Genomic DNA, 14,044 nt, shown 5'->3' with positions numbered 1-14,044 from the left:
TGCCAAGCTAGCCCCGAAGGTTCTCCAACTTTAGTGAATGTGTTGACTCCTGCAAAAAGGCGTGTGCACAATCATTCCTTTTATAGTCTTGAGAGGAGCCTAATTACCACCAGCTGAGTGCAATTATCTCCTGTAACTGCGTAACTATTCCTTACGCCTATTAGCTCTTTAGTGCCTGGCATCCAGGAACAACTCCCTTGGCTTTTCCCCACTGCTCCAATGCATGACGTCCGGATCACACTCCCTTGTGTCCTCCCCACTGGTCCAAGGCTCAGGCACCTCCTGGTGGCCAACCAGCCTCTCTGTGCCCTGCGCAGAGCCCTGTCCAAGGTCCTCCACATCCTCCAGAGCTGACTCATAGGGCCCCTCGCTGTCGGAGTCTGGTGGCAGCTCCAACGGCTTCTGCTGGGCCACAACACATATGCAGACATGCATGTACATATAAAATCCAGTGGTGAGTTTCAACCGGTTCGCAGCAGTTTGCACGAACTGGTAGCTAACTTTTTCTGCAGTTTGGCGAACCTGCTGATCCCATCATTGGCTGGCCTCACCCCTCTCCTCCCAGCCACTCCTCAACTGGTTGGCTTTTTGTCTGGCTCTCGGGGGGGGGGAGGAACGGGGGCCTAGAGAGGAGGTGCCTTGTTTGCCGCAGCTGCCAGTGGGCAGGAGGTGGCCAGGGACCACAAGGTTGCGCTGACAAACATCGTCCCTGCCGGCCAGCCCACTCGCAACACACACCCTTTGGCCAAGCGCGGTGGGCCTGGAGCAGGTCTCCCCTGCCATTGACCTAACCTTCGCGGATAGCCATAGTGAGCAGAACAGTGCAAGCCCCTCCGGCTGGAAAATTATTTTAATAGAAAATGTGCTTTTTTCTTAAATGCAGGATACTGCTATGTGCAAACTATGGTTCAAGCAGGATGACAAATTTTTCCTTCCTAAAGCGTGTCTCAACTTCGAATTTTTCAGGTAGGCAAACATGTTTATGTTTATATTTCTTCAAATTAAATTTGGTAACACACACACACACACACACACACACACACCAGAATTTATGTAATTTGGAACCCCCATGGAATTGCTTTCCTTCTATAACCAAAATTGCCTATCCCTACCTTCTGCCTCAAATCAGAATTTGATATCTGCAGTCTTGGCCTAATTTTGTGTAGTTTTTCCCAGAGGATGAAAACATGATCCAAGAACTTTTATTTGAAAGCAGAGGTCTGAAATCAAACCTCTCTATTCTTCTCCCCCTTCAAAAGGGGTCACATAAAGCTTTTCTGCATATGAAAAAATCATCCTGGATATGTGTACATGAACTTGCTTGCAGATAGATGTATCTTTTGTTAGATTTCTTAATTTTCTGAATTTTTTCATCCTCAGAGATTATTCAGAGATTCTTTTCAAGGGTTCTTAATTAATTACTTAACAATGACTTCTTGATTAACCTTATTATGCAAATGTAAAAACATTAATTTAGAAATTAATAGTGTAGTAATTTATTGACATATTAGCTGTTCTTTGTCCAGAACAGTAATGCTTCCATCTTTCACATACATACGTACATACGCACACATTCATTAAAGAGTTATAATATGAAACTACTGGATTTAATAATTAATAAGTATAATAATTCCATTTGGTTTATGACTGGTGTGTAGAGGGGAGGCATAGTGCAGAAATTCTAACTTTCATTGCCCATGCCAATATGTAAATTGAAAAACAATTACACTTATGTAAATATTTGTACTGTTTCTTGATCTTTTCTGCTAAACTGTTTACATTAGGGACAAGTTCACATAAAATGCATTCCAGGTGGAAAAATATTGCAATAGAAAAAATTTGCATACAACAAATGCATATATTAAAAAAAACAACTTAACAAAATCAGTAAATAATATTGGAAAAATGAACAAAGTTGAGCTTCAGTTTTGTGCATTATTAATATAGATATCATTTTTCACAGAGAAGAAAATATATTTTTGTGTTGTCTTTGGAAATAAGATTTTGGAATACTTCAAAAATTGCATGTTGCTTGTAAGAAAATTGCTACAATATTTTGAAAATTTCTTTGAATCAGGGTGGATAAAAATCAATGATTTTTTTAAAAAAATAAAAAAATAGCTTTTTAAAATTTAAATCAAATTTTTTAAAATCAAATTTATTTCAATAAAATGCTTTTGGAGTAAAACTCTATCTAAATATAGTTTTATATTTAAGATACATTAATAATTTAGTTTATTCAGCAGGAAATGGAGCTTAGTTATATAGCATGAGGCTGTAACATTCTGAAATATTAGGAATGTCGATAGCAATAGCAGTTAGACTTATATACCGCTTCATAGGGCTTTCAGCCCTCTCTAAGCGGTTTACAGAGTCAGCATATCGCCCCCCACAGTCTGGGTCCTCATTTCACCCACCTCGGAAGGATGGAAGGCTGAGTCAACCTTGAGCCGGTGAGATTAGAACCTCCGAACTGCAGAACTAGCAGTCAGCTGAAGTGGCTGCAGTACTGCACTCTAACCACTGTGCCACCTCAATGAGTCAACAGTGGGTCAGAGGAGGAGCTGCTGCAGGGCAGAGATGATATTTGCTGTTTAAAAATTATGAATTAAATTGAGTTGATTTAAATCAAGCCTTTTTACTAGTGATTTAAATCATGATTTAAATCGACTTGATTTAGATCAAATCCACCCTGCTTTGAATGTCCAGTTCCTCCTGTGTATCTGCATTATCTACTTTTTTTTTTAATTACCTCTTTTCAGTGAACTTTTTAAGAACAAAGAACTCTGTTCTATCTTCCTGCTGGGCATACTGGAATAGTTCCCAACACACAGATGTAGCAAACTTCAGAATTTATTAATATAAGCTTACCTTGTCTCCCAAGGTAGAAAATTAGAAAAATTATTAACTTTCAAAAATGTTGATATTGCCCATTTTAAGATCTTTGCTTTAGAAGAACTATAGAAAAAAAAATCTGGGTGATTTAACATTGTGAAATGGTAATTTTTGTATTACAGTATATTGTCTTTCTAATGAGGCATAAAACAGAAATAGAAACTATTCCTTAAACTGAGAGTTAATTTTTGCTGAGTAGTCTTTTTATTGTTTCTGATATTTGTGGTTTCACAAAAGGAAGAAAAATGTGAAGATTATAAGAACCTCAGTAGTTTAAATGAGAAAAGACAATAAGAAAGATAGAATTGGACTGATGAACAGCTCGTGAATCAGCTATGCGATTCAGACTTACGATTGCTGTAAAAATGGTCATAACATTCAGTCCGATCACGTGGATGCTTGACTTACAATCATCATAACTTATCACCAAAATTCTGGTTCCAGTTGTGGTTGTAAGTCATGGATCTCTGCGTGAAATGTAGTGAAGGAATGGGCAGGATGAAAAATATATTAAAAGATGAGATACAGTAGTTACAGTTTTAACTGGAACTTGAACAAAGAATATCATTGCTTAATACAGGTAATCCTTACATACAACTGTTAGTTTAATAACAATTCAGAGTTATGACGGCCTCGAAAAAAGTGACCTATCTTCACACTTACAATTATTGCACCATCCATAATCATGGGACTGCAATTTAGGCCCTTGAGAACCACATTAACAATCAGTTGCCGCATCCTGCAAACACATAATTACAATTTGCAGTCTTCCCAGCTGGTTTCTGATGGGAAATGTCAAATCTGGCTTGCTTAATGACCACTTTGTTTGTTTATATCCTGCCTTTAAACAATTCAAGGCGACAGACATATCCAATACACCTTCCACTTCCTATTTTCCCCACAACAACAACTTTGTGAGGGTTAGGCTGAGAGAGAGTGACTGGCTAAGATTCAGCCAGCTGGCAACAAATAGGGTAGAAATGGGTTCAGTCACGTGATGGCTTGCTTTATATCTGTACTATAAAAATTCACAATTGTGGCAGTAAGTTGAGTACTGCCTATACATTACTATGAAGTGATAACCATCAAATAGTTATGATATGGTTGCAAAACTCACAAATTACTGTCCATTCAATCAACTGAGTTCCCCCCCCCCCCAGCTTCTATTGATATGACAGGTTTAAAGGTAGGTGGTGCCTCCTTTCCATGAGTTATCTGTCTGTAATAGGTTCTGTGGTTGTAACCTGTCTCTCTCTTGACTTTCCACATTGAGCATCAATGTCTTGTTGACTTCCATATATTGAACCATTGAACATGACCTCATCTGCTGTCAGGAAAAGGAACATGTTTGTTTTTAAAATTCCATCAATCAAATTAATACAAAACTTCAAGAGAGCTGTTTTGGGATTTCAGAATGCCCACATCAACTAATAGCAATAGCAGTTAGACTTATATACCGCTTCATAGGGCTTTCAGCCCTCTCTAAGCGGTTTACAGAGTCAGCATATTGCCCCCAACAACAATCCGGGTCCTCATTTCACCCACCTCGGAAGGATGGAAGGCTGAGTCAACCCTGAGCCGGTGAGATTTGAACAGCCGAACTGCAGAACTGCAATCAGCTGAAGTAGCCTGCAGTGCTGCATTTAACCACTGCGCCACCTCGGCTCTTCCTAGGTCCACATTTACTAAACATACATTTTGTCTATTTAAAGCTGCTAATTAAGTATAATAAGGAGGTGCAGTGGCCTAGTGATTAAAACCTGGGCTTGTCAATGGGGAGGTCGGCAATTTGAGGCACAAATGACATTTAATGCCTGTCAACCTAGCAGATTGAAAGCATGCCAATGCAGGTAGATCACGTGATCACAGAAGTATATTTGGACAACTCTGGCTCCCTCGGCTAAAAAAAACTGGAGATGAGCACTATCCCCTAGTGTCAGACACAACTGGACAGGGGAAATATTTACCTAATTAGATACATTACAGATTTAGTAAACTTGAATAGCCTGTGATCACAATAAATTGGCAGATTAGTCCATTGGATAACGAAGAATTGGAACATGCATTCGCACAACCACCAATCATTTCTTAGATGGGAGATTTCTTAAGCCATTCAGGAGTTGGGAAGTCAGATCAACTGTTTGATTTGAGATCAGATGAATAATTAGCACATAGTGCATCTCTTTTGACATCACAACATGGGATATTTCAAAGGAAGTTCATTTGCTTCTATTTTAAGGACTTGACCAGCATCACTTCCATCTTGTCTGTTTATGATCTCGGATTGTTTCATCCACATTCAGCCAGTTGTCAAGTTCAGGAATATCATTTGCTTCCTTAGTATTGAATGACAAAAGACCGTCTATTAGTGATACTGTTTTCCAAGATCTAAAATGACTATTTTAACTGTTTCACATAGCTAACAAATAGCGTAGAAAATAAAACATAATAGTTTCAAATAAGTATTTAACAAGCATCTTTTGGATGTGATCAGACGCAGTACATTCAGAAAAATAGGGGGGGAAAAACCATTATCAGTGGTAGTAAAAACATATTATTAACTGAAAGTCTAATTTGAAACATGTTCAGAATAGATGAAAGTCCACTTTCACCTTTACACATCTGGAATAGCAATGCTGCAATACTCCATTTTTGTATTTTTCTATTCATGTATTGTCTTAATGGTACTCAAAACAGGGAGTGCCACCTCTTTTTAACGTTGTGCCTTGAGACCCAGCATTGAGGTTCTATAGAATTGGGAATTATTTATATCACCTATTTTACTTCTAACGTTTTCTTCCAGCCCATTTGCTTACGTGGATCCCTTACATTGTAACATGGCCTATTTGTACCTTGAACTACTCAAAGACTCCCTCAACGAGTATGCATATGCAGCAGAACTAGCTGACTTGAACTATGGCCTCCAAAATACCATCTATGGGATGTATGTAAGTACAAACATCAAGGAAGACTCTTAAGAGTCTTAAATTTACTTCCAGGAATCAAACAATTTGATTTGCTGGAAGCATTTTAAAAATGATTTTTTCCCAATTTTGCGGATCTAATTTTAAAATTCCTTTTTCAACCTTGATTTCTAATTTATCATAATTTGGATTTCACATGAAATATTCTTAGTCTTCAAGATTCCCATTCATATTCAGATTCTTCATTTCATTTTATATCATTCATTAAATTAATGAAATTAAATGAAATTTAGCCCAAAATTGGAGTTCAGATTCTACTACTTTCTTCCAGAAGTTAAATCGTTAATGTTAACAAGGAAATAAATGTCCTTGTTTTACATTAGTATTTCATTCCCAGAAATAATGGGTACGAGGCTGCATATACATACTCTTCAGTCATGTTTCTTCATCCATTATCATGTCACAAAGTATCAAAGCATCCTTTTTTTTTCCTTTTTGTTAGTCGCTACCTTTATGTTGACCCTCTCCATTGCAACATGACATACCTGTTAATGAGGTTGTTGAAGGATGATTTAAAAGAGTATACATATGCAGCACGCCTCTCAGGGTTGAGCTATTTCATTGTATCAGCCATGAATGCAATACTTGTAAGTAAGATGGAGGAGTAGAAAGAAGTGAGATGGCTTGAGAGTTATGCACTTGGAAAACGCTTGGTTTTTTTCAATATTTTTTTGCATAACCAGTTACCAGTTCCGTATTCTCTTGCATCTCTCTTGTCTGGAAGCGTCTGGAAAAAGATGCTTGGTTTAGCTATGATTGCAGTGCTTTTTTGTGGCTACATAGTGCTTTGCAATACATTTCTAATTTGCATCCTTATGTATTTAATTTCCTGGAAAGTCTCACTTTGACTTTTTTAGAGTCTTTTAGACACTTTACATTAAAAATAAATAGCGGTGTTAGTCTAATATGCTTATTGAGGCACGAACATTTGCAGGAGAGAGTCCACTTTGTTAAACATTTCACTGAACTAAATACCACTAACTGCATTATTGGCTGTAGAAAAATTGCTCGTTTAGGGTAAACGTGAGTATTATAAATTGAGCTTATTTATTTTTACAAATAAAAATTTATTATACAGTATATCATCAATTCCTGGGATTTTTGGTCAAATATAAAATATCTGTTTTGTTTAACATTTTAATTGTCACTTTAAAGAGTTTTAATGTTATCGTCTGAAGAAAAGATGTTTGGAAAGAAGTGTGTATTGTATGAATATTGTATAATATGGAGTGCTAAAAATTGAGTAAAAAATTGGGTTCTCGGTGCTCTTTGAGCTTAGTTATTTTCTTGCAGACATTTTATTTCCGGGCTAGGAAACAATACAAAGAAGAATGGAGTAGTATGCTGGCTGTTTGTAGCTTGCCATGGCTCTTTTCCTGGGGTGTATGATTTTTTTCTTTGATGGTTTCTTGAATGGGATATTATTTCCCCCTTTACTGTTTATGTGGTGCTGTTTTCTGCTTATCTGCCTGTTGGTTGCTAGACAGCATGTGTTCTAGGCTGTTTGTGTCTCTTGAAGGCTGATATGGCTGAATACACAGCTTCCAAGATTACCTTCATTAAAGAGCAATCAAGGTGGAAGCATCCACTACAGATAGGGCAAGATGCAATGCACATAAACAGTCAGCAAACCTACAACCCACTGGTGGTCTTTCCTAGCCTGGCAATAAAATATCTGGAAGGAAATATACACCTCAGCACCCAAAAAAATTAACTATTTGGCCTTGGTCTTCTGTTGTAACTAAAATTCAATTTAAACAACATCTTAGTTTCAGTTTAAACTTGAAACGCTGTACCTAGTATGGCAACCTGCATTCTAAACTACTGTACTTTTTTGGAGTATAAGACGCACCGGAGTATAAGACGCATCAAGATTTTGAAGAGGTAAATTTTTAAAAAAGTTTTTGCACTCTGCAGCTCTCCCAAACCCTCTGCAGGACCCATTTTTTTTGTGAAAAATGGGGTATGCAGAGAGTTTGAGAGGCCTGTAAAGTGCTCCTGGCGGATTGGGGCGGGGGGGGGGGGAATGAGCAAAAAATGGCCAGTTTTTCACGAAAATGGGCCCATTTTTTGCAAAAAAATCAGGACATGCATGGGCTTTGGGAGGCTAGTAGAGTGCTCCTGGGGGCTGGGGGGAGATGAGCAAAAAACACCATATTTGTTTGCTCATTTTTGCCCTCCCCAGTCCCCAGGAGCATTTTGCAGGCCTCCCAAACCCTCTGCGTGCCTTTTTTTTTTTTGCGAAAAACAGGATTTGTGGAGGCGGGGTTTCGGGAGAGCAAAAATGCTGTTTTCAGTTATAAGACACACCCAGATTTTCTTTTTTGGGGGGGAGGAAAGGTGCATCTTATACTCCAAAAATACGGTATTTTGCTTCAGCAGCGTTACTGTATCTTATATTTTTGGATCACAAATGGATCAACAAAGATAAAATTGGTTCTTAATTCATCTGCCATGTCATTTTCATTCTTGTATCATAATTATTCATTTTAAAATGTTATATTCAGAGACTGGAGCTGTGTTCTATTAAAAGGTATACTTCAGTTTTTATGCTTAATTATTTCTGTATTACAATATAACACAGAATGTCCAACATACTAAAAGAAGGAAACATCCATTCTTCACTTATGTATGCAAACACTGCCTTATTCAGAGTGATGAGTAACGATAATATATATTATTAACATAACTTTAAATGACAGTGTTAAAATATTTATATGGTTTACAGTTAACCATTTTATGAAGTACCGTAGTTTAGTAATCTGTCATATTCCTGAATTAAGTATTCTGATACTCTGCTTTACCTTAATAAAAACCTTGCACTGTTCTGTGTTAGAAACATTGAGTGGAAAGTTTTTCTTTCATATTTTTTTTGTAAAGTAAGGTAATAAATAATAAGAGTACTTTTAGTCTTTACTTGAAACTAAGTTTGTTTACTCTTCTCTCAAACCATGTCAACATCGTTTTTTAAAAATACTATTTCCCGCCCCACAAGCCAATTGCATACCACCACATTAAACTTTACTCTGCAACATGGTACAATGTATTTTCCATTCTAATCTAAATCCCACTATGTTTAATTCAACTTGTTTTAAGTTCAGAGAAGGAAAGAAATCATCACAACATCATATATGTAATGCTGTGCAATTAAAGATTAAACTGGATTTCTATTGATTTTGGAGGGAGAGGATTCCCCAATGTTGATTGGTGCCTATTGCTCTTATTGGAGATCTTTTCTTTGAATGGATGGAAAGGATGCTTAAAGTATACAACTACTTATGCATTCTCTTTGTGTAGCTTTCTGTAAAAGGTTATAATGACAAGCAACATATTCTACTGAAGAAGATCATTGAGAAAATGGCTACCTTCGAGGTCGATGAAAAGCGGTTTGAAATTATCAAGGAGGCGGTAAGCCATCTGAAAAGTTTGATCCTATTAGAATGACAAATGCCCCATCTATGAAAAAAAGAAGAAAAGAAAGGCATTAAACATGAATTGTTCTATTTCTGTGCTGTAAAAATGAACATCTGTTGAAAAGGGCGAGACGGTGGGTGGGCACAATGCATAATTCTAAACTAAAGTTAGAAACCTGAACACTTAATAGGGAATTTGGTATTTTGGTATTTATTAATATTTGTATGCCGCCCTTTTCCCTGGGGGGACTCAGGGCGGCTCACAATTCAGAAGGAGGGGGGGACAAGCCAAGTTACATAGAGGACAGTACTTCATTAAAAGACACAACATTCATACTATTCGGGTACGGTGAGGTCTTTAGCCCCAGGCCTGTCGGGACAGCCAGGTTTTAAGGGCTATGCGGAAGGTCTAGAGGGTGGTGAGGGTTCGAATCTCCACGGGGAGTTCGTTCCATAGGGTCGGAGCTGCCACAGAGAAGGCTCTCCTCCGCGTGGTTGCCAGTCGACATTGACTGGCTGATGGAACTCGGAGGAGGCCTAATAGTGAATGAATCAGTGACTTGAGTAGGCCATGTAAGCTGTGACCCTTAACCCTTCAGTTTGCAAAAGGCTAGGAATCCATGCTAGAATAAATGCTCACCCTCTCGTTTATTAGGATGGATTTTTCACTCCTTGCAGTGATTTCCTGATTCCTCAGCTACACCCTTTTGACCATTAAAATGTTTGTCCAATTTTAAGGCTGTTTTATTAACCAATCTCACTTCCTGGTTTCATGTCTTCTTGAAGAAGGAACCATAGTTCCTTCTATATTTTATTTGAATGCTTATTTTGAGTATAAAAGTGATTAAATCAGTGAAGTTTATTGAAAAAACTACATTATTTTCCCTTGGCTTTTGTTTTTAACAGTATATGCGATCGCTTAACAACTTTCGAGCTGAACAGCCACATGAGCACGCAATGTATTACCTTCGGCTCTTAATGACAGAAGTTGCATGGACCAAAAATGAATTAAAAGAAGCTTTAGATGGTAAGAGTTTGCCAAATCTAAATTGCATGATTTTTATGTTATTTGGTAAGTTAATTTGGTTTACTTTAAAGGAAATATGCCCTAATATCTTGTGGAGTATTTGGACATTAAGATTGTTGTGAGGAATTGTCCCTCCCTCCCACCTCCTACCCCCTTTCTCTTATATGTACAACTTACATGAAGCATCCTTCTGTAAAGAATAATGTTTACATAAGGTGCACAGTGTAAATTATATAGTGGTAAGGTAGAAAGTAATAAAGGATGGCCTGTTTTGTGATGATTTACACGGATGTGAAAATAAGTATAGAAAACAATTTATGTATTTCAAGAAATAAAACAAATTCAAATTTTAAAGTAAATTTTGGATATTGGCGTCCATTTGCATTTTTACCTATTATTTAAATACAGTTTTCCTTTACAATTAGGATTGAAGTTTGCTTTACAATTGGGATTGAAGCTTTCCCCTTACTATGTACAGGACAAATCACGGCTTGAACTATCTTGCTTTGCATGTAATGAATCTATCTCATATATTAGTTTCACATTTTAAGTTGCATTACTGAAATAAATGAACTTTTGCATGATATTCTAATTTTTCGAGTTTTATCTGTATAGGAAAAGAGTATAGAATCTACATGATAAACATGATTTACAAAATGTGATGATTTTCTCTTGCTATCACATCCCATATTTATCTTAGTATTAGACGCTTTGTGAGTTACAGTTTTATGAGGAAGAAAGACAGGGTTTCCTTAGTAAAAGAGTTGATCGCTTTTCTTTCTTTCCTCTATCTAGCTTGTGTTTAGTTTAGTTTTTCTACCTTTCCCACTATGCATGCCTATAATAATAGGAAGTTGGTGAATCTGGACTAAGCATATCGTTTTTTGTCTGTTTATTGATGGCTGATTACTTCGGGTAAATTAATGTGTAGTTAAAGGCCTAAAACAGGTTCTATCGAAATGTGTGAAAAGATTGATATTAAAATGCATATCCCATGGAATGCATTGCAGTATATCCATGTTTCCCCAAAATTAAGACAGGGTCTTATTTTCTTTCGACCCCCGAAATAAGCACTTGGCCTTATTTTCATGGAGGTCTTATTATTTTTGAGGTGGCAAGTGTGGTCACCTCAAGGCTGCTGCTGCGTTGCAATATTTTCAGGGGAGGGATTATTTTAGCGCATGTGATCAAAAGCCCGATTGGGCTTATTATCCAGGGATGGCTTATTTTCAGGGAAACAGGGTAGTAAAAAGCATCCAGATAGAAATGTGTGATTGCTTGCATAGTCAGCCAGACTGGATTTGGCATTTTTGTCCACCTTCTGAGGCCTTAAGATAGGAATGTGTCATTGAATAATATTAAAGATATGGTCTCAGGATGTAAGCTAAATAAATAAGCTAAATAAAGCTGACTTTTGCAATTGTATAATGGTGATTTTTGTCAATGCTGATTGTGTTCAAATGATGCTCTAGTTGTTTTGGTTTTGCACCACAAGCATATATTAGTATTAGTATTATTACTATTGTAGTCTGCCTTTGTTTGGTACAATTCAAAGGCAGCATACATAATGCTCTGGCCTACTATTTCCCCCACAACAACCCAGTCTAATGAGTTGGGCTGAATGAAAATGGCTGAACTAAAGTGACCAGATGACCTTCAGGCTTCAGGAAGCACTAGAACCCACAGTCTCTTAAGATTTCCAGTCTAATACCTTAATCTCTACATCAGATGCTTGTCTGCGTCTGTCTGAAAGATAGATGCAAAGGTGTGTAGGTGTGTACCTGTGTAGGCATGAATGTGCCAGAAATAAAGAGAATAGCTGTAACACATAGCATTGTTCATTTTTGTGCCTTCTAGACACATCATACTATCATTCTGATAATTCTCAATTTTGGTATTTGACACCCAACATAAATGAGACCCTGAGATGTAGAAAGATATTTGTAACATACTGTCAGGTGCTGCTTCATTTAATAATCAGGAAAGGAACCACTCAACTCCATTTGTTTGAAATCAAGTGTACTTTTACTAATTACAAACGAATAGTAGCAAAGCAAAGCTGAGTCTGGTTAATTGGGCGCGAAAGCAATGAATATCATGCATAATTCAATCCCCTCCCCTTGGCACCCCAGTCCATAGTCCAATTATAATTCCCCCAACTGTCAGGTGGGAGATAACGTCAAAAAACACCATCAGGGTGGAATGCTAGACAGTTAACCTTGGCGGGAAACTCCCTTCCTCCACATGTGCAATGAGATGGTCAGGACAGCTTCTAGAATATTCCTCCAGCACATAATGATTCCCCTCCCAAATACCATGCCCCCCCCGTTTCAATGGCAGCCGAAGCAGCAGCAAGGCAGAGGCTGACACATACAGATGTGTGCTAAAAATATAATATCAAAATAACCACCATTTTTAATCACTGTTATGAAGATGTCAGGGCATTATGTAGCTTCCAAGAGTGCTACATTCTTTTAGTCAGTAACAGCTTGGACTTTTGTCTTCAACCATCATGTAAATGACTAGTTTTGAAGAATGATGTGCGTTTAGTTTGATTGCGCAGAAAGCTGTCTTTTTTTTGCCTTTTCCATATTGAAATCTGGGTCAAACCAGATATGAATTCTGAGCAAGGCATACTGTGAGCACAGCAAGAGAGAGTGCCACATTTCCCAAATATGAATATATGTGAAGAAAACACTGTTGGTTTTTTTTGTTGGTTATTATATTTTTTTTCTTTCTACCTCCTAAGTTAAGAAATAGATTGTATTTTAAGATAATGTGTTTTTCTCTCTCCTTCAAATTGAAAATGCATTTGATTTTAAATATCTACATATCTATTGTAGATGTCACTCTTCCTCGCCTCAAGGCCTTTATTTCACAACTGTTGTCACGGTTACATATTGAAGCACTTCTCCATGGCAATATAACAAAACAGGTTGGTTTCGATGTGCTTTTTAATTGATATTTATTACCTATTTCCCCCCAAATCTTAGTGTTTGTTAATTTTAAATAATGTCCTTATTATTGTGTATTACCTTAATGTTCAATATTGTAATATTAACAGTAAGTTTATCATATCAATAAATTGGAGGATAGTTATATAGTATTTAGCACACCGTGCATATTTTGCAAAATGGGCATTATATGTTTCATGCTGAGGGTAGCTAACTTCAGTTATTTTTGTTTCGCATCTTACGTATGCTTTCATCTTCTATGATAATTTGGATATGCTATAATTAGTTCTTCTAATATTTCTGCAAAGTCCATTCATTTGGATTGAAGTATATTACATTTAATAGGATTTATTTCCAAATAAACACACAATTGAAATGTGAGGTGTTTCATCTCTTTTATAATAAAATTGTAATGTCAGACTATTTACTATTTCTCAGATTGGTGCTGTATAATCTTAGCGTGCATCTTATTATATCTTCATTTTATTTAGTAATTTTTAAAGCCACCTTGTTTCTCTTACAAATACCTTTGATTCTGAATTCATTTAGCCACTTTGTTGTTAGCTTTTCTGCATGGTGAAATAAAAGGCATTTTGGCATCCATCTGTCTGCATTACACTGTCCCATTCCCATGAAGCAAATAGGATCCAGGCACGAGGCTTAAGCATGCCAGCGCCTTAAGGAAATGTTAATTCAAATAAATGTGCAAAGTGCTCTGTGCACAAAACTGGGAGAAACAGAGCAGTATAAAATGATAACAGCTCATGCAAG

The 14,044-nt window shown here is 37.0% G+C and overlaps 1 protein-coding gene across 2 annotated transcripts in view; it reads left to right on the top strand.

Moving 5' to 3' along the window:
* IDE (insulin degrading enzyme) overlaps window positions 1-14,044 on the top strand; it is a 58,812-nt gene that overhangs the window by 35,455 nt on the left and 9,313 nt on the right. For both annotated transcript variants that reach the window (XM_087702233.1, XM_087702234.1), the window contains 5 exons: window positions 884-966; window positions 5,699-5,843; window positions 9,177-9,287; window positions 10,199-10,319; window positions 13,163-13,254. In XM_087702233.1, coding sequence (XP_087558359.1) covers window positions 884-966; window positions 5,699-5,843; window positions 9,177-9,287; window positions 10,199-10,319; window positions 13,163-13,254 — 552 coding nt within the window. The remainder of the gene's footprint in view (window positions 1-883; window positions 967-5,698; window positions 5,844-9,176; window positions 9,288-10,198; window positions 10,320-13,162; window positions 13,255-14,044) is intronic.

The sequence above is a fragment of the Thamnophis sirtalis genome, unplaced genomic scaffold, assembly GCF_051295495.1.
Source record: "Thamnophis sirtalis isolate CommonGarterSnake01/CBP01778 unplaced genomic scaffold, rThaSir2_p1.2 scaffold_15, whole genome shotgun sequence".
Taxonomy (NCBI): domain Eukaryota; kingdom Metazoa; phylum Chordata; class Lepidosauria; order Squamata; family Natricidae; genus Thamnophis; species Thamnophis sirtalis.
The sequence above is the reverse complement of the archived record's forward strand: the minus strand, read 5'-3'. Positions and strand labels throughout refer to the sequence as shown.